We start from the raw sequence: 21651 nt of genomic DNA, 5'->3' as shown, positions 1-21651 counted from the left end.
AAATGGATACACTGTAAGAAAAATAATATTAAAAAAATAAGTTATTCGGTTGCCTTAAAATTTTCAGTTCATTGAAATTAAAAATTGAGTTAATTCAAAGAACATTTTTTTTTATTTGACAACATTTATTCAAATATTATTATAAGACTTTGTAAGCATTATTAGACCCAAAATTATTTTTATTTATATTTATTTTTTATCTGGTTCAGATACAATAATATTTTGAGTTTTTGTCAATTAAACCAATTTCTTTCATTGTATCAACTCATTATTTCAATAAACTTAAAATTTTAAGGTAAACAGTTTACATACTTTAAAAAAAAGTTAAAGCAAAATAATATTTTTACAGTGTAAGTAAGTAAGTGTACATAATTCAGACCATGCGCTTAGATCATTAAAATAGGGCCCCATTGAGTTGTGGCTTCTATATTAGGCTGGAGCTCATTGTAATGTTTGAAAGGTTTGCATATTGTTGCAATTCAGGATTACACCATATATTTGTATATATATATATACAAAATGTATTGTAGTGCATTCATTCTAGACCTCTGGACATTTACAAATTGAATTTAACCTCTAAATAAATAGTTGCACTCCTGAATAAAAATAAATTTGTTCCAAATTTTTTGTTATATTTATGAGTGCAAGCTCCATCCAGTGCATCAAATTCTGGCACGTTCATTTTGTTCTACAAATAGCAGATTGTCTGGCACGCCCTGCTGGTGGTAAACTGTTGAAAAATGACACAAGCGTGATAAATTCATATGTCAGGTGTATTACAGCCAAGGCAGGATGGCCATAGCCAAAGGTTAAGCTGACCCATATAATGAGCTCATTAGCGCATTTATCAGCACTTTTCAGATGGGCCATCCCACAGCCTGTTGTTTGCTTGTTTATTTTCGCAGTGCAAGCGATGGGCTAAGAGGAAGTCATCTGAAGGACAGAGCATGCCCAGTCTGTTTAACTGGCACGGATGGGTTGGCAGGCGGCGAGCCAGTCTCCCCAGTGCCGTTTCAGTCTGCGCACAAGCGAATCCGCACTCTCTATGAGCATTTCTTCTGAGCACAAGCCTGGTCTGTTCTGTGAGAGAATGAGGCCATTGTGCATATAGGCTCAAATGAAATTCTGACACTACAAAGTGCTTGAAACACAGGTAGTGTCAGTGTCTATTTAAAGAGGCTTGCACCTCAGCATCGAATACAAATGTGAAGAATTTGGGTGGTGTTACAAACACAAAGGCACCATCAAAAAAATGAGGGATCTCTCCACAGCAAATAGAGACATAGGTGAGGCCGTGGAGGGCAATTTGTGTCTATTTGTATAAATGAGAATAAAATGTTCAGAGAGCTTGGGAGAATTTAAGGCATGCTGTGATAAGCAGGTACAGTGAGAACGCAGGAGAAGTTAAGATGCAGATGGGTTTTTAAATGATTTTAGGATGAGCTCTCTGTGCCTCTCCTCTGATCATACATAATGGAGTCTCATTAAATTCGCTCAGTGTGTCACACTCACCCGCAGGAAGCCATCCAAGGAGCCGTTCTCCATGTACTCGGTCACTATCATCACAGGTTTACCTGAGGAGAGAGAGAATTCAGACATGTCTTAGTCTAATCGAGAAAAGATGTGCCAAAATTGAGCTGTGCTTTTCTGCAATGCTGTGATTTCTGTTGGAAGGTTAAATTACCCAATTTGCAAACTAATGAGCTTATGTTGGACAAAAGAAAACATCTTCAAAGACAGAATCTTCAAGACAAAAAATAATACATTCAAAGGCATGGATAGGTTTGACCTGTAGTTAAGATTTATATGCTCAGCAGCAGACTTTCAAAGTTATTTCAATGACGAAACTGAATCCATCCAGAAGAGATTTATGAGTGAACTGGTCATGAAACCTGTCAAGAACATTCCTGTATTGCAAAGCTGAATTTTCAGCATCATTACTCCAGTCTTCAGTGTCACTAATAGTTAAATATTATCAAAATAGCTTGAAACTGGTAAAGTGGTAGGCTAAAACTTTTAATCTTATATTTGTAAACTTTTTTATTACTAAATGTTGTAAACTGCTATAGTATGAAATGACATCGATATAGCCATTTGGATAGTATATTTAAAAAAAAAAAGAGGACCTGGATGAGTTCCTGACAGGTTTCATGAGATTCATTTGTACAGTGCTCGGCGCTCCATGTGGGTGTTATAAAAGGCTCCGGGTTAAGCAGTTGAATCTTTTTTATAGAGTTTGAGAGGGTGAACAGATCAGGTTAATGGCTACACACCAGGTTTCAACACATCACAGACATCGTCTGAGGCCTATAACAAGAGCAGGGGTATTGAAGCAGAGGTGCTCCTCTTCACATGACACCTCTGACACCATGAGGTCAGCAATCATAACCATGACTTACTGTGACTTCAGGTAAATGAGAGTTTCCTGAAGGATGAAAAGAGTCTTGGGCTGAACTTGGACGGACCACAAGGTCAACTGTCACTGTCTGACAGCTTTATTTTCTCTGTCCTGCTGCTCGTAAATCACCGGTTTTATCATCTGCACTTTATCTGCGCCTTATTTCAAAGTCTGTACATAAAAACGACTTTATATCAATAATAGCCTGATGACCAGCCTGTGTTGTCACGATATGTGCAGTAGTCATAAGTTAGTCTTTTTTCCCTCCCAGTGTCAAAACAGCTGACAGCACAGCACTGTGACGAATGAAATTTATGAAATGCGTGTAATTAAAATGAGTGGAATATAAAACTCACGAATATAACAGCCTTGCTCACATCAAGCAGATTATTCCATAGAGTGGATAAACACTGCAAAATATTTTTTTATCAGTTTTTGCGTCTTAAACTGGGATTCATTTACTTGGGAAACAAAATTGGTTAAAATAATAAGAGTATGAAATCATGTGCCCTTGTAATCTGTAATCGAAATAACTTATGCATATTTTTGCAGTGTCATCTCTTCTCTTCTCTGATGATGCCTTACATTTACTGGCTCGAGGGTGGGACATCCTGTCACTCACATGAGATCATAGCAAACCACAACGATTCAATGATCCAGACAATTCACAATGGACAAAATGATGTCCCGCCATACATGTTTTCTTATTTGAGAAGCTTTTTAACCCACATATCCAAATAGGGAAGAAAAGCACAATACTATCACATCTAATATGTTCAAATTTATTTCTTTATAGGGTCAGAAAAAGATAGATAGATAGATAGATAGATAGATAGATAGATAGATAGATAGATAGATAGATAGATAGATAGATAGATAGATAGATAGATAGATAGATAGATAGATAGATAGATAGATAGATAGATAGATAGATAGATAGATAGATAGATAGATAGATAGATAGATAGATAGATAGATAGATAGATAGATAGATAGATAGATAGATAGATAGATAGATAGATAGAACAGTACTTTCAGTGTTTTACTGCGCACAGTTAAAACATTACACAAACTGTAATGGACAAGTCTTTAGATTTCAGTTGAGCTGTTTTTATGGTTTCTGATGGAAAAAAAAATCTCTTCTCCTTAAACTACACAACTATCCTGTAAACTTTTGATCCTGAAATCCCACTCGTAATCAGTATCCTGGCCCCTTCGTCTCTGTGAAGCAGCAATTGCAGCTCCACAAATATTTTGCCTAACGCAGGGCCAAAATCAGCAGGTTAAATGGGGTGTGAAAGTCTCTGGATTATTAAGAATTAACAGGGCAGAGTTAATAAATCACGTCACGTCAGAGGCTACAGGAGACACATGCCAACCTCCTCTGGCCCCACGGCCCAAACTCGGCACTCCAGACTTACTTTCAAACACACGCAAACTGCACCACCTCCCTAAACACACACACACACGCACACACACACCCACACACGCACGCACGCACGCACGCACGCACGCACGCACGCACGCACACACACACACACACACACACACACACACACACACACACACACACACACACACACACACACACACACACACACACACACACACACACACTACAAAGTCTTGTTCCTTCACAGCAACAGCCACATTTGACAGTCATTTACAATGAAGTTTCCCATTATTTACAGTCAAAAACTCTGAAGCGTGAGCAAAGAAAGATTTACTCAACCAACATAATCGGAACAGAATGTTTTTCGCTAAAGAGTAAAATGTGAGGATTTAATAATAAAAAAGTTTGTCTGAAGGAAAAACAAGTAAAAAGACTAAAGATAAAACATTTGATTTTGCTTGAAAATTATACATCATCTTTTATACATGTATAAACTTTTTACATTTAAAATGTAACAAATGCGTAATTAGAATTTTTTGATAAAAACACACTGCTTGATTACTTTACTTCATCATATGCTTTTGAACAAAATATATAATGTGAAATGCCCTATTTAAACATGAACTGTTTTTATGGTGCTGTATTTTTTTCAGGTAAAATACATTCCTCCATTTTTAATATGTAGAGACTATAAATAAATTTGTAGGTTGATGTCCCCACAATGTCCAACGAAAATAAGGCTGCAGACAAAAATCATACTGCGCAGATCATCTGTGTTTTTGTGAGCATGTGCAAGCGACTGAACGCTTAAATGTACTAAAGAAGTCAAAAATATAACTAAGACATCATCTGTGCTGTCTGTCATTCAAAAGCTTGCACACTGAAGATGAAGCAAAATGCGTAAAATTAAATATACCCGGGCCATGGCAGTCTGTTTAAAGTTAGATAAGGAAAATTGTAGAAAAAAAATATTTCTGCCTATATTATAAAAAGAGTCCCCTAAGAGGATTGTGGAATGGATTAGAGAATTTTGCTTTGATCATGCTACATAATAGAGACTGATCTAGGGAGATTTACAACCGTAGGTGATTTACAGCCTTGTGTGAATAGTCTCTCGTGCTGGACATTGGCCCAACATTACGAGAAAGAGGTCAATAAAACAGTGGCTTTCTGTGCAATGGATTTGCCAACATCATGACATTCACTAATATTCCATAACTGGAAACAGCTAATGTTTTATATGAGATACTCCCAAAAGGATGTGCTCTGAACTAACATCTCTAAAAACCTAAACATGATAAATGAATCTTCTGAACAGATTCAACTCACAGTACAGCACAGGAGAATTATCACATACTTTTCATATAGACACCCCCCAAAAAATCTAAATCATTCATCTTTCTACTTTTAACATAGGATGATAAAAAATGGTATTAGAACAAAATCTTAAACAGGTGGGCACACTGAATGTGTTAAGTCCGTGAGTGGAAAGTTACTTACTTCGTGTGACCACACCCTCCAGCCTGATGATGTTGGGGTGATCAAACTGTCCCATGATGCTCGCTTCACTGAGGAAGTCCCGCCTTTGCTTCTCTGTGTATCCGGCTTTGAGAGTCTTGATGGCCACACAGATCTCCTTCTTAGATGGTAGCTTCAGTCGGCCACTGCACACCTCTCCAAACTCCCCTGGTGAGAGATGGTTATTTTAGAGAAAATTAAGGCTAACAGGAGAAGCACTGATTTATCTTCTAATTAAACTGTATTCGTGTTAATTACTGACTGACTGCAGTTGATAGATTTAAGAATTACATCTTTGTCTGTCTAAGAAAAAAAGACATAATCATCTGTGGGAAAAGGGGACAAAACGTCCAATAGGAATGTATTGGAAATTTCCCTTCATATTTTTGGTACAGTATGCTCCAAAGCGGGTTCTTTATGTGTGTTGAAATGAAATGGGCTGGAATCAAATACAATTTTCATCTGCCTTTTTAATTTTAGATAATTAAATGCAGCAATGTATTTTACAGTATTTGTGCATAAGTTCTGTAAAATATGCTTTTAAACTAAAAAAAAATATACAGATCATATTTAAATATTTGTAAGTATGCAAGTATATATATTTTTTGTTTCGTATAGAAAGAATGTGTCATTCGGTAAAAAGTGACATTAGTTAAGACATAATTTACATAAAAATTATATTTTAAATAACTCTTTTCTTTTTAACTTTCGTGTGAATTTTTCTTTCAATCTGTTGCTTCTCGACATGAAACCAGCTCTTCTTCTCAGGTAAAATATTCCAGGATTATTCCTCACTGCATCTCAAAACAATGTAAAGTACATGAATCTCACTAAAATTGATGCATTTTACCGAGTTTATGTGGGCGATGACTTTCACGTGCATAAATCTCCTCAGAACTTGCCTTTGAATAGAAAGCGCTCTCCGTGGGCCTGGCCTCATTAGCAGATAATGAGGCCGATCGCGAACAACTGACATCTCTGTCTTTTCAAATAGGTTAAATAAACACTAAATATTTGTTTTCGATTCAAATTACAGTACTTAAAACCTGACATTTCAACGTTTCTTTAGACATATATCACATGTTTGTGTTACAAGTATTCACTAAGTTACAGTTCATTTTCCGACAAGTATCAGAATGGATCACACATCATGTTTACTTTCTTTATTTTGCAAAAAGCAGAACATTATATTTTTAGTAGAGTTTACACAATTAAAAGTAGACACTTAACTGTTTTGAATGTCTGTATGATCAAAACTAATGGGTATTTTGAGTCTCATTCGCACTAAAAATCAGCGTTAAAAATGTTTATTGCGCACTAAATCAGCATATTAGAATGACTTCTGAAGGATTGTGTGACACTAAAGAGTAATGATGCTGAAAATTCAGCTTTGCCATCAGAAATAAAGTACATTTCATAATATATTAAAAAAGAAAAGAGTAATTTTAAATTATAATAATATTTCACATTATTACTGTTTTTAATAGTTATATCAGACTCTGGTGATTATGACAGGTAGGACTGGTCAGTAATTTTTTAAAGCGGAGCATATTGATTTCTAGAGCGCATAATGCAGGTGTAAGACAAACATCAAAGTGCTCAGCAGGAGTTCAGATCTCCACAATGGACGATGCTGACAGAGACTTGGATGGACATTTGGGTAAAGATGATGTCACCACCTAGACATCCAGGCCAGGGCCGTGTCCTGTTTGCGTAATTCGATGTGCAATTACTTTATTTCCCATGCAAGTTAAGAGAGATGGGTGAAATCCAGGATTGATGTCTGGAAAAAGTTAGCCAGAATAATTGCAAGCTGTCTAAACAACCGCCATGCTGGACTTGGCCAGTGCTCAGATGATGTTGACCATCTTAAATATCAACCTGGCTTAATCCTCAGCAGTGATCGCTCTGATAAGCTATGTAGATAAATGAAGCCCTACCAAAACCACGCTAACAGATCGTTTTCCAAGTTAGTGGATGAAAGCTGTTCAATGCAGATTAAAAGTATTCGAAACGGAAGGTTTCTGTAGTGAGTAAGCCCTAATGTTTGTATGCTGACTTTGAGGTGTTGCATTAAAAGTCCACGTTCCTTTATTTGCTGGGTGCTGCTGCATTGTCTATAGAGCCATGAATCACAAGGCATTATCTTGATATGTGCTTCGCTGTTTAAGACATCAGGGATGTGGGGAAAGAGAGAGAGAGCTGTGGGGGGTGAAATATAATATCCCAGCCGGAGGTGTGCTCTGCTTACCCCTGCTCCTCTGCTCCAGCAGCATGCAGTCTATTAAAGGCATTGAGGCAGTGAGGATGAGCACTGGGAGGGACTCTTTCCCCATCTCAAAGCCACACACCTCCAGCTGTGGTGCTAAATGATTCTCATTTACACCACCTGCCATGTTTGTTACAAGTGTAGTTTTGTCCGGGCAGGTAACTTTGTTTCATTGCACCAAAGAGTGAGGGATGCATACCTGCCCCAACGACTTTGTCGATGGCAATACAAGACGCTTCCAGTTCCTTGGCGAATTCGTGCACGGCTTGACTCGGGTCTTCATAAGTATGTGGGTCCACATAGGTTTTGATTCCAGGCAGTCTCACTGAAAATAAAACAAAATAAACTAGATTTAAGGAACGAGGCAGTGTTTACGAGGCAGGGGGTCCCTGGCTTGGTTCTGTGTAGCTTTGCTGTTGTAGTGACATTTATTGCTTCTTTCTCCTGTCGTTGCATGTTAGTATCAACAAACAACAAGCGTTTTTATAGTGTAAAGACCACTATATGGTTGAATAGGTAAAGAAAGAAACGACTGGTGTTAGTTTGGCATGTAAATCAATGTAGAAAAGCACAGGATTAGTTCTCTTTAAAATAAAAAATGACCCCATGATTTACTCACCCTCAAGACATCCTAAGTGAATATGACTTTCTTCTTTCTTATGAACACAATCTGAGTCATATTAATAACCCCGGAGCCATGTGCAGTATGTTTATGATGGATAGATGCACTTTTTTGAGTTTTAAACTCATGAGCCCCGTTCGCTGCCATTATAAAGTTAGGGAAATTCAGGATATTTATGAATATAACTCATTAGAAAGAATAATGTCACATACACCAGGGATGGCTGGAGGGCGAGTAAATTGTGGGGTCATTTTCATTTTAAAGGAAACTAATAATTTAATGAGAGATTTTAAAATGTTCTTATTACATAATTATAAAGCTCACAAGACCCCAAAAAATCTGACATTCATAAATCTACATTTACATTAAATATGTTGGACCAGATGTAAAAAACCAACAACAACAAAAAACAACCCTAAATAACTGCTTTACAAAATCCTCTTTCCATTCAGCATTTTGTAATATTGAAGTGTTGTGTTATACAAAACTGGCAGAGTAGATACAGTGCATAGTCCATTTTCACACTTTTTTTTTTTCAAGATTTACGCATTTTAATTAATAGTAAAATTCACATTGAATAATCCTTACATATTTTAAATGAATAATTGAATAATCCTTAAATACATTTTACATAAAGATTATTCAATATCATTTGATTCACTCAAATTGATTGGTTCTGTTATTATTGCATCCTGTTAATGTACAACAATACTGAGGTGCAAATATTATGTGCAGTATCTGCCAAAATAAGTAGAATCTAATTTTTTTTATTTATACATATTGCAAAAAACTGCTCAATTTACATGATGTAAATAGAATACATTATTATTTCACTTAGTATAAATAGCATCTATCACTACAAATATATGCTATTTTCTGTGTAAATGGAATCTAGTTGCTAAGTACAAGGTGTGAATAGCATTCATCACTATTTGCATTTAGTGCCTTAGTGCCGCTGCCTTAAAGGTGGGGTAAGTGCTTTCTGGTAACTGTTGTTGATATTTCAAATCAGCAAAACAAACATGCCTCTGACTCCAAAAGGGTCTCGCTCCTATTTTAATAGCTCCACACATATCACATATACGTAACCCAGGCAACGACTACGGCAGAAGCTGTGCGTTACTAATCCAGGTCGAATATTCAATGAAAAGGTGAATATCCATCACAAAAACTAAAAACAGTTCTTACGAACAACTCGATAGTGCACGAGTCCAACCAACCACATATTACACTTGTGACCAGATTAGAGTTATAGCGATCACAAAAACACAAACCGTTCTCATGAACAAACTCGACAGAACAAAAGCACGGGTCCAAATAACAACATATTACAATTATGACCAGATTAGGGTTATATAGATCATGAAAAAAGGAAACAAAGTATAGTATCTTACTTGTCGAACACAATTTGTAAACTGACGCTTGAAACAGACAGTGAGGAGATTTAGATGCTCCATACGGTGTGGAAATGAACAGGTCTTAATCATCGCTGAAGTGAGCCACAATACGATCGCAAATGGACAAACCAAGTGAACATGACACGAGCATATTCAAGCAAAAGCCAGCATTAGTTCTCAGCTAATGTTCGTAGTGTGTCGTGTTTTGAATAACTTGCACTGAGCACTCTCTTCTCAGCATCATTATTAGACACACCCCATACCTGTTGATTGGCTACAAGTTTGTTATTGGACTTGGCCCGAGTCAGTTTTGTAAAACAGTTTTGAAATAACACTCACCCCACCTTTAAATAAAATGCGTAAATCTTTTTAAAAAATGGCGTGATTTTTTTTAAAAGAAGAATCTCTGCCCATACAGCAGTCACTGCTGAATCAAGAGGCCTACTATTGGTTGGCACTGCAAATGTATATCAACGAAGTTGAGCCTAATGCAACATTTACATTAGCAAAGTTCTTTGCCACCAGATGTCCATCAGCCGAAATGATTCATCATGACAATTACCATTGAAAAATGCTTGTGGAATAAACTACATAGATTGTGTGAGCAATATCAATACAGTTTTGCTATATGCACTGTAAAAATACTGATGCTTGTGAGCACTATTTGCTGTGCTTGGGAGGTCCAATGGAAAAATAGTGTGTTCCGTCACAGAGGTTGTTGATTTGAATCTAAACGATAGGAAGCTAAGGTTGTCAAGAAACGCAATTTGCTGGGTTTCAAGATGGATAGGTCTATTATAGATGACCTAATCAGTTACCTAAGCTATAGTCCTACAGGGCACCTCATGCAGGTTAATCTAAGAGAAATTGTGCGGGCTCCCATTAAATTTCCTTCCTGATACCTCTGCCAGTGTGAAAAATGGTAGCATATGGACAATTGGTTTGCTGTTACTCGGGAGCAAAGGGATAATATAAAAACCTCTGTCGTTACTGGGTTCTTGTGGGCTGTCTGACATTTAAAAATATATACCACTGCAAAACTTTGCTTTTATTTTTACTATTTGTAAGGAATGGGTATTAAATGCCTGGAAATATCCTGAATACTTGCAAGACTGAAGAATTATTGAGATATATATATATATATACTCACAGTGGCCGTTGCCAAAGGGCAGCCTCTTTTCATCTGGATGTTTGGACTTGCTATATCTACACAACCTGTCAATTAAAGTGATGAAAAGCGTTAATTATTCTTAACAGCTTTAATTGGAACATTTTTCTTCTCTAAACGATGTACAAAGTGACTAAAACCTGAACAGACAAAAGTCAGAGCCAGGAACAACTTGACTGTTTTGCTTTGCTATGAGGCATGACAGTGTTCTGGGGTCTTATAATAAGCCATAGATTCATGAGGCCTTTCAATGGCGCAGTCTGCCAAAATCAGCCCCTCTGCATGACATGACACTTGACTCTCAGGGTGCCCGTTACATTCAGTAAAGCAGGGGCAGGAAAAATAACAACGCTTCTGCCAAGTGAATCGTCTACAGCTATATATAGGCAGCAGACATGAAGGGGCACACTTTTTCATACTTCATATCTGAAGGGTGGAAGATCAAGGGTCCTGGGGAGAGACTTGAGACAGCAAAGTGACAGCTTCAAGATGGGCACACTTAAACCCCTGCGTGACTGTGGTTTGAGTGACAGACAGACCTGCTAATCACAATGTAGAGCACTACAGTGAGGAGGATGATGGCCACAGCGGAGGAGATAGCGATCAGCACTACCTGACTGTTCTCGCTGGAGATTGAAAAGGCTGGGGAGAGGGAGACAGAGAGAGAAAGAGAGAGATTTGTAGGCACATGTTGGACAGATCATGTAGCTTTCAAGGGCTTTCTTTGCTGCTCAAGGTCAATCAACACAAATGTACCATTTCATTAGATTGCTTTTCTTTATTTGATCAAAAATAATGACATTATCTGCCATTAACCCTAAATCCCCCCCTGTTCTCGGGATCATAACTCATACATAACTCTATACTTCATACAGACTTAAAAAAAAAGAAAAAAAGAAAAAAAAAAAAATTCTTAAAGATAGTCTAAATCTCCTTGCGGAAAAATAAATTAGCTTAATGTGCACTAAATAAGCTTCAAATCTTAAAAGTATATATATATATATATATATATATATATATATATATATATATATATATATATATATATATATATATATATATATATATATATATATATATATATATATAATAATAATACAATATTGCAATAATACAATATTAATGAATTCACTGTTTTCTCCAGAACGACTGTAGAGCTGAATACAATTTTGTTCCAATATTGTCCTGTTTGACACTGTGAAGCTGCTTTGAAACAATCGTCATTGCAAAAACGGTATTTAAAAATAAAGTAGATTCATTGATTTATGTTTAATTTGTAACAATTATGTCCACTTAAAAAAAAAAAAAAAAAAAAACGAATCACTTTGCAATAATGTCAAAATAGTAAAAATAGTTTTACTTAAAAATATAATGTTGATAAACTATTTTCATGCTTTAAATATTGAAAACTTTACATTTGGTTTATGTTAGTCAACACATCAAAATTTGTACTTTGTTAAAGTTAAAAGTAAACACACAAAAATGCACCTTCATCATTATAACAGTGAAATTACAAATTTATTAAAACAGAATATTCACAAAACATCTTAAATTCCCAGTGAACCAGAAGTAGCAAGTGAGTTTTCTTTCATTCTGGAATATCTGGTGACTGAGAAACATAATTCCATGTTCAGATCTTTTCTGCATAGATTATGATCTCAGTTATGCCTTGGTGTACATTTCGCACCAGCTATATGTGTAGAGGCGCCTATAGATCTCTGATCGTGCCCAGAAACCTGTGGAGAGCCACTCACAGTATCATTTCATTACATGAGTGTGCATTGATTTCCTATAAATGCTTCATTAGATAAAAAGGCCCTCAGCAATGCTGCGCCACAATACAGGGTTTTACAAGTGCTTAATAGTGTTGCAGACAACAGCTGCCAGCCATCAAGAGACAAAAGATGGAGCATGTATTGGTTTAACCAAGTGTTTTACTGTGTGAATGACTTGCTAGACAGTGTATGAGATGAGAAACCAAGAGAATTGCGATTCTATTGCCTGTATTGTTTTTTGTTCTGCACAGCTGTGAATGGATTGAATGGATCCGGCGTGGTGACTGGGGGAATGTGGCTGTAAATAAACAACAGTATGACAGGAAGTAAGTAAATGCTTACAGTCTGGACTGGTCTCAAACTCAAACTTGCGACTGCTACTGCCGTAACCAGCAGCGGTACGTGCTCTGATCTGCAGAAGGTAGGTGGTGTCAGGTTTTAGTCCGTTCAGTGTAACATTTGTGCCCTTTGACCTCAGGATGGTGTAGCTGGTTTCTTGTTCCTGCTGTAGGAAATAAACCAAGAGAAAAACAAAGGAGATAAATTAGTTTCACCAGAGCATAAATATCTGAGCATCTTTTGCCTGCAATAACAATGCTAGATTAATGAATGAGATTAGTGGTGACTCAAATGCATAATTTGGTTATTATAATGTATAATATCAACATGAAACGCTTTTCACAACATATTTTACTTAATCTCACACAGTATAAACTACTGTTCAGATATTTGGGGTTGGTAAGTTTTATTTTCGTTTTTTATTTTGCAGCTTTTTATTTTGCTCTTCTGCTCAAAAAGGCTCAATTTGTTTGATCAAAAATACATTGTAAAAAATATATTTTAATTTGTAAACGTAAGAAATTACTATTTCAGAAATTCTACTTAAAAAATCAAATGCATTACTTGCTGATGCTTTATGAAGTGTAGTTTAAGTTTCTGTGTAAACATTTAAAAAGCGATAATGAAATTTTTTCAGTTTAGCGTAAAAAATAAATATTGTGAAATATTATTCCAATCCAAAATAACTGCTAACTTCAAACAACTAACTTCAAATAACTTCAAACCCACTTTTCCCGTTTAAGACAAGGCCTTATATTCTTATATAATTATATATAATATATACACCATATGAGCGAACAGGTAAGGGACGTCCCATCTGGACGGGAAAACGCATGCTCATCAAGAGCATCTAACGCTATCTGGGACAGTGCCAGCTCATCTTAATATACTGCCACCTTCATTTCACATTTTTATGGCTTTTCTAAAGATTTCTGTGGTACGTTGATCCTCTCTACAAGCAAAAAACCCTAACTGATTTATGGGGCGTCTTTGCTTTCAAACCATTGTTTCCAGATGTTTCTCTGACTGGAAAAGAGGAAGAAGTGGAATGAGAAAGAGCGGAGGTTTCAGTTGTTTATTGTAGGAGTCCAGAAAAGGGGGGAAAACATCCCACAAACAGAGGAATCACTCATTTGCCGGTATTATCCAGCACATTCATCCATGTAACTTATCAGTCTTCAGCTATAGCTAGTGTTATGGCAGAACTTCAAAAGTTAATTTGCATTTTGCTCCATCGTTGACCTCTAAGAATAGCTCACTTGTCCACACTGTAGATATTGAATTTCCCCACGCTGAAGTAATTAATGGCAAATGAGATTTGAGAGCATCTTTTCGAGGTTCGGCAAACAAGTAACAGATTAAGCTCTATTGGGTTTCATGTCTAGACTACACATGCTAATAGGATTCTTGATGCGCCCTGGTACGGACCATAATTGCCAGACGTCACTAGATGAGAGATGAAGTGTACAGTTGCATATGCTGGATTTCTTTGAATATCCTCTGCTTATCCACTAATCAGAAACAAATAAAACAGCAATAAAAGCACAGCCACATTTATAACAATGTGATATCAAGCAGACAAATAACAAGGCTTTTAAAATGCCACCAATTGATCAAAAGTGACATTGAAGACTTTTACATTGTTATAAAAGATTTTTTGAACACTGATTAACAATAAGAAATGCTTCTGGAGCACCAAATCACCATAGTATAATGATTTCTGAAGGAGATGTATTTAATGCATGCTTAAATAATATTACATTTAAAATTACATCATTTTTAAAATGTAATACAATTTTACAATATTGCTATTTTTGATCAAAAAAATGATGAATATAAGAGACCTTAAACCATAAAAAGGAAGTGTTTTGAATTTATGAAATTATGATTAATGCTAATAGAATGTTTTAGAATAAATAATTGTGGAATTATATTTATGTAATAAATATATAAAATAAAATGATATATAGATTATTACTAAGTAATAATATAGTTATATTATTATTATTTTTTTTATAACAAGCCAAGTTACTTATTTATTTAGCCAAAATGTTGATATTATGACCTCAAATGTATGTCATATTTCTAAAGCCTCAAAAATGATAAGCAAAAAAATAAAAGAAACAAATATGTATGTGTCCTAACTGCTCAAATACACATTTCTCCACTTAAGTAATAATATTTGACATTGACCAGACATATACAAATCAAAACCAGACCTCTGGTTTAGTTTGAACATGTTACTAAGAACATTCAAAACAAATGAAAAGCCATATTTTATCAGCATTGCATGGTTTTTATTCTCATGTCCTTTCACAAAGAGCTGCGATGATGGCGTTAGATGGTCTTGTACTTGGCCTTAGTGCGGCTGAGCTTTGGAAGTTTTGCAATCTCAGAATCTGTTTAGCAATCATGGCAATTTCAGGAAGGAAATATATATATATATTTTTAAATATTAAGTCAAGAATTAAGATAGGAAGTTTCTATAAAACAGCAGCCCCAGAAGTGATATTTTAGAAGGGGGGTATTTCAGCTCCTCTCATTGCACTTTTTGAATAAAGAACTAATCCAAAAAAAGCTCTTTTCTGGGGTTCCCTGAAGAGCCTGTAAGTGTCACCAGCAAACATTTGTTTGTAAAAAGTGATTTCATCTGTATATCTAGCAGTTTTATAAATGCAGTAGGACATCTACTGACACAACCCGTGATGGAAAGAAACATCCATATGATGTAGCGGGACTCTAGTGGAAACCCAGTGACTAATGCAAACATCACATTTGATCTGGATCTGACGACAATCATTTCTACTCCTTTCCCGAACGCAGCGCAGAAACCATTTCAAACCTTTGGACTTTGAATGCAAAGCCACAAATGGAGCACATCAGGTTTTATGGTTTGAGGAGGCCTCGGATATAAATTCACTCTGCCACGGAAGACGAAACCAATACCTCGCGTCGTATTGTATGCGCCTCTGAGTCATAAATCTTTTCACAGGTTGTCACCGTTCACTGCTCACGACATCATGTGATCAGCTGGAAATCATATTCAGGTGCGTCTAAATTTTCACTGCAAAAAATATATTCTTACCATATGTCCTAGGTCCGCATCAGCCACCTCCCAGCTCCGGGGTTTGACAAGGCGTGCAATTGTTACTTTTCGACAAGTGCGCTATTGGTGGAATTTAATATGCTTGTCATGTTCTACTTTGACAGTCTAAATATTGCAATCTGGGCTTACAGCCTTCCTCTCCTCAAAATAAGAAATTCTGTAAATATGAAATGGCTTTTCCAAAGTATTCCTTCCATCTCAGTTTGTGGAGAAGTAAACATTCTCAAATACACTGCGAGATCAATATGATAAACGGACAAAATAATCTCAAACGTGCACTATTTCACTTGAATAAAGGACATTTAAAAAACTCCTTCCGTAAATAGCGCCGATTTCAGGGTGTTGGCAAAAAGACGAGAGCGATCGGGATGCTCTAATGTCAGGGAAACGCAAGCCAGACTGCTCAAGTATTTAGAGATGCTTGAATTGTAAGGCTCTTTTCCTCTTTCATAGCATTGTTAATTTGATATATACACACAAAGAGCAGAGTATTTCCCCTCTGGCATGAAATCAAAAAGAGATTTATTTTAAGTGAAGCAACATGGACCTTTTGGACCTCCGGACGATGACTCTTTCTCACAGGAGCTGCATCACTCCGGTTACCACGCATCCCGATGCCTTTTTGAGAATCCATTAAGCGCAGTTTGTTTGATTTTGTGCTATACAACATTATGCAGTGTAAACATCATGGTGATTTTGAACTCTGCCCATTGATGCCACATATTCTTTGAAAAGTCACTTAGCGAATCTCTCTGTCTTTTATGAGGTTTATATGTTTAAGTCTGCGGCCAGTGTGTCAGTGAATCCGGTAAGAAGATTTGGGGCCCCCTTTCCTTCTCAATGTGTGTTTTGTGAGGGTGAAGGTGGCTTGTTATCCTCTGCCAGCCTAGATCAAGGGGGACCAAGGGTCTTACAGAGGGTGTCCCTGGGTTTTCCACATGGCAGCACCAGTTGTGTAGGATTTGGGTGACTCCAGCTATGCCTGATGAAGCAATGCCTCACAAGGTTGTGTAATTAACAGGAATCAATGGAGAGAAGGACTAGGTTTTATTGTGAACGGGGAAAACTGTGCCACCCAGGGTCAAATGAGACATGGAGGATTTCAGAAGCCCCTGAGTGTACCTGTGCCAGACAGTGAAAATAGCCCACGATGAGCTGCCTTTTGCTTGCAAATAAGGGGATTAGGGCCAAGCAAAAGCATTTCCACAGGCAGAGATTTGGGCCTCACTGATCTCACAAAGATTGTCTGTAGGAATCTAACCAACACCAGTAGATGGAAAAGCAATATCAGCATTTTTGGATTTAATGTAAATGTTGAACACATTCTGAGTGTGTAAATCGGCTCAAGAGAGTTGAGCTACTATCCTCAAAAGGTCAACTCAAAAACAATTCAGGTGAAACATGCGAGCCTAACTTTCTTTAAGTAATTCAAACTGTTTCCATGGCTAACTTATTAGCTCATTCTGCAGAAGCTTATGTTACATAATGGTTGTTTTTGTGTTCAGTGCTTATGTTCATACTGTAAATCTGTGGCCGTAATAAACCCTGTTTGGAAATAAATCCCCTATTAACTCTAACTTATCTAACTAGATAATGCTTACTGTGAGATATCCTTTCATTACACTGGGTGATATATTGAATATTTGCAATATAGTATCATTCAAAAGTCAGAATGATTGAAAAAAATAAAATACTTTTATTCTGCAAGGACACATTGAATTAATCAGAAGTGACATATAAGACATTTATACACTGTAAAAAAATTGTTGGTTTTTGTTGGTTTAACTTGAAAAAGTAAGTAACCTGGTTGCCTTAAAATTTTGAGTTTATTGAAATTAAAAATCTGAGTTGATACAATGAAGGAAATTAGTTTAATAGAATAAAATAGAAACTCAAAATATTATTGTATCTGAACAACATAAAAAAATGATAAAACATGAAAATAGCACTATTTGGCATCTTTCTCTGTTTTATCAGAAATAACACACACACAATTACCCAATATGCTTACAAAATCTTTTAATAATATTTTAATAAACATTGTCGAATCTCAAAAAATGTTCATTGTATTAACTCAAAATTTTAATTTCAATGAGCTCAAAATTTTAAGGCAACCAGGTAACTTTTTTTCTAAATTATTTTTTACGGTGTATTGTAATTTTGTATTTTTTTTTTATTTTATTTCATGCTGTTCATTTGAATATTCTATTCATCAAATAATCTTGAAATAAATTTCCACAAACAATTAAATAAATAAAAATATATTAAGCTGTATATTAAAATGTTTCAGCATATTAGAATGACTTCTGGAGAAACATGTGAGAATGGAGACTAGAGAAAAATCAGCATTGCATCACATGTATAAATTACATTTTTACAAATATTAGAAACATTTATATTATAAAATAGAAAACAGTTTATTATAAATTGTAATAATATTTCACAATATTACTGTTTTTACTGTATTTTTTATCAAATATATGCGGCATTGGTGAGAAAACATGTTTGCATGAATTAGTTTAAATGGATTGTTTTAATGAATCTAGTCAATAAACTTGTGTGAACATATAACATTTTAAATAAATAAACAAAATGTTAAACAGTCATCTTTTAAAATTCATTTTAACTGTGTTTTACTTTAAATCTTTTGTTCATATCTGACTATAATGACTGTTGGGTTAAAAAAAATACTATTCATTTAAAATCAGTCACCTCAAAGTAAACACATATTTCTCAAAAGCTATTTAATGATATGTCAGAAGGCTGATAAATATCTAGATATCATTTTTCTTTTTGCTATATCACTCAGCCTTAGTATTTAGAGAGCTGAAAGCGAGAACTGAAATGAGCTGCTAGCAGTATTGGCATGAGCTTTCAATTTTGAACTTGTAAGACCTTTTTTGTCATGATGAAGATGAACCATGTCTTGGAGACAACCAAATCCTGTCTACAATTTCACTATGTGCGTCTCTGTGTGGTCATACAGTCAAGCCATTTACCCTCAAAGCTACGGAATGTTTTTGCTGCGGGAAGAATTCTGGATGGTTGCCATTGGATACTGTTCTAGGGCTTTCTTTCACACCCTCAGATCCCCTGCCAGTTCGGGAGAGGAGTCTCCCACAATGTCAGGGCCTAGTTAAGTTCCAAACCCAGAGTCGCGATTTCTTTAGAGTGAGGGAGACGTTACCCTCTTCACCTAGGAGCAGAAGACATCACAAGATCTGACAGCATGAAAGAGCCCTCTGAAAATTGACCCTAAAAGAGCAACGCTGATGTGGTACAACAATACTAACCCTCAATCAAGACTATGGCTCATTAATCATATGGCATCTGTAGGGGCCGAGTGGCAGGAAAGGCGAGATTGTGTTAAGGATTTTTTTTTTTTTTTTTTTTTTTTTTTTTTTTTTTTTTAGATGGGCAAGCATGGGCTCGCAGCCCATAAGGGCTTTAATGGGCAGGTGGTGTTTAGATCAGTGTCTCCAGTGTTACAAGACCAAAGCCGAGTTCATCTGGCACTTTCACAGATTGTTAAGAAGGCTTAAAATGAACTGACCTGGTCAGTGAGTACTAAGCACTGTGTCCTCTAAACTGCCTGTGCAATTCCAGCACAAACTGAAATAAATCTGTGCAGAAGGCAGACTCAGAAAGGATTGAGAGTTCCCGCAACATACATACATAGTCACAAGTTAAACAAATACATCTGCATGTTAATATCCGTTTATTTCAAAAAATGGAACTTAATCTATGAGAAATTGTGTGCAATTATATAACAATATAATAATTAACAATAATAATAATAATTTGTATTTAACAGGTTATTGAGGCAAATGTAATAGTTTATAGAAAGAACTGGTTTACCCTAATTTAAAGTGTGACCAAAATTATTATTGATATCTTTAAAACAGCTATATTATAAATATTTGTATTTCTGTGTTTTAGTTTTGGTATAAAAAGAAGATATAAAAAAGTCTAATATATAAAAAAATATAATGTTTTAGATTTTTTTTTTTTAAATATTAAAATGTGTAAGTATTTTTAGGATATATATATATCCTAATATATATATTATTGTTTATATGGCTACATAAGGGTGGCACTGGCCCAGTCAGATTGACGGCTGGTCCACCCAATCAAATGAGACACAAAATAATTTATTTGTGGAAAATAAAAAATATATATATAATGCGTACATGACAACCTGTACGTGGTTGTTGGCAAAGTATGAAAAACAAAAATGTTATTGCATAGAAAGTGCACAAAGAGTGGTCCCTTTATAATCACTAAAAAGCTGTCACTCATCTCACAAAGTTCTAAAATAACCAATGAAGCTCGCAACACTGCACAATGAACACTGCGCATTGAGCAGTGAGTGGAAACTAACACCTCTGATTGGCCATTGTGTTCAAGAAATCAACAGTCTGTGATTGGCTACATTGCTCAACACTGCAAAACAAGCTTTGATGCTTTTCAGAACACAAACACAGATACGCACGGGATCGCTTGCCAAATCGCAAATGTGCTATCATTACGGAGTACTATGATTATTTATCTTCGGTTTCATATAACCAATGAACACTAAGATAAATAATCATAGGTCTCCTATGATTCATAGCTCTCCTCTTGTGAATGGATTTTGTTGTTTTTATCAAACCATTGGCTGACTAATAATTGTTATCTCATGTATTGTAAAATTATGTTATTCGAGAGGTCCACCCTATTTCACCAAGGTCCAATCCCTTTAAAATTTCTGGCCTTGTCACAGGTGTAAAGAGTTGTAATAGAGTTTCATTGTAAAGAACGTCACAGTGAACAGTTAGGAGATTCTGTTCAGGTGGCTGAAGGGTCTGTCCAACAGAAACAGTTTTTGCTCAGCAAAAACACAAAATAGAGAGAACATTAGTACCTGGTAAAAATTTAATTTCAGACAAACATCTCTCAGCAGAGCAGACAGACTCAATTTCACTTTGAACAATCAAATTAAGCCACATACACTAATGACTTGAAATGCTCCCAGGTATATGGATGTGCACTCTAGACCAAGATTCCTAATGAGGCCAAATAAAAAGAACTTTGTGATGAATTCAAATTAAAATGTCATTGCAGTGAGTGCCCACAGCGAGTCAAAATTAAACTGCCCCACCTTCTCATAGTATTTGACCTCGTAGTCTAAAATGATCCCATTGGGTCTCTCTGGCTCCATCCAAGACAGTGAGATGCTGTTTCTTGATGTTCGGTCCTTCCTGATGACCGTCACTGCAGATGGAGCTGCGGAGAGAGGGAGAGGAACACATAAAAAAAGAAAAAACGGATTAGCTGTTTCCACTCTGTATTACAAGCACATAAAGCCTAAGGTCACAGGAAGTTCAGCTGACATTTTCATTCAACAATTTGCATCCTGTGAACTGGTTCCTGTTGACCCTAATCGAGTTTGCTCTCCACTGGGGGCCGGTTTTAAAGTTGGGAAAGTTAGAGGACTGAAAGACAAATTGATGCCATTGGGCAATGGCTGGTCCCCTCAAACAGTGGCCACTGTTATGTCAAGGGAATACCTCTAAGATTGAGGCATGGCTCAATTTTCAGGCAAGGTGTGTTATTTTTTTTTAATTATTTTTTTTGCCAAGGACCCCCAAATGTGATATGATCCAAGTTTGGGAGATTTAAATAAA

At 36.0% G+C, this 21651-nt stretch overlaps 1 protein-coding gene across 2 annotated transcripts in view; it reads right to left on the bottom strand.

Moving 5' to 3' along the window:
- The window catches only part of epha3 (eph receptor A3), a 144999-nt gene that overhangs the window by 34006 nt on the left and 89342 nt on the right, over nucleotides 1-21651 (bottom strand). For both annotated transcript variants that reach the window (XM_067443296.1, XM_067443295.1), the window contains exons 6-12: nucleotides 21126-21250; nucleotides 12883-13045; nucleotides 11305-11407; nucleotides 10748-10812; nucleotides 7778-7903; nucleotides 5292-5477; nucleotides 1513-1574 (exon numbers count right to left, since the gene is read on the bottom strand). In XM_067443296.1, coding sequence (XP_067299397.1) covers nucleotides 1513-1574; nucleotides 5292-5477; nucleotides 7778-7903; nucleotides 10748-10812; nucleotides 11305-11407; nucleotides 12883-13045; nucleotides 21126-21250 — 830 coding nt within the window. The remainder of the gene's footprint in view (nucleotides 1-1512; nucleotides 1575-5291; nucleotides 5478-7777; nucleotides 7904-10747; nucleotides 10813-11304; nucleotides 11408-12882; nucleotides 13046-21125; nucleotides 21251-21651) is intronic.

This window comes from Pseudorasbora parva, chromosome 5, assembly GCF_024679245.1.
Source record: "Pseudorasbora parva isolate DD20220531a chromosome 5, ASM2467924v1, whole genome shotgun sequence".
NCBI classification, from domain to species: Eukaryota; Metazoa; Chordata; class Actinopteri; order Cypriniformes; family Gobionidae; genus Pseudorasbora; species Pseudorasbora parva.
This window is presented reverse-complemented; position numbering and strand designations above follow the sequence as displayed.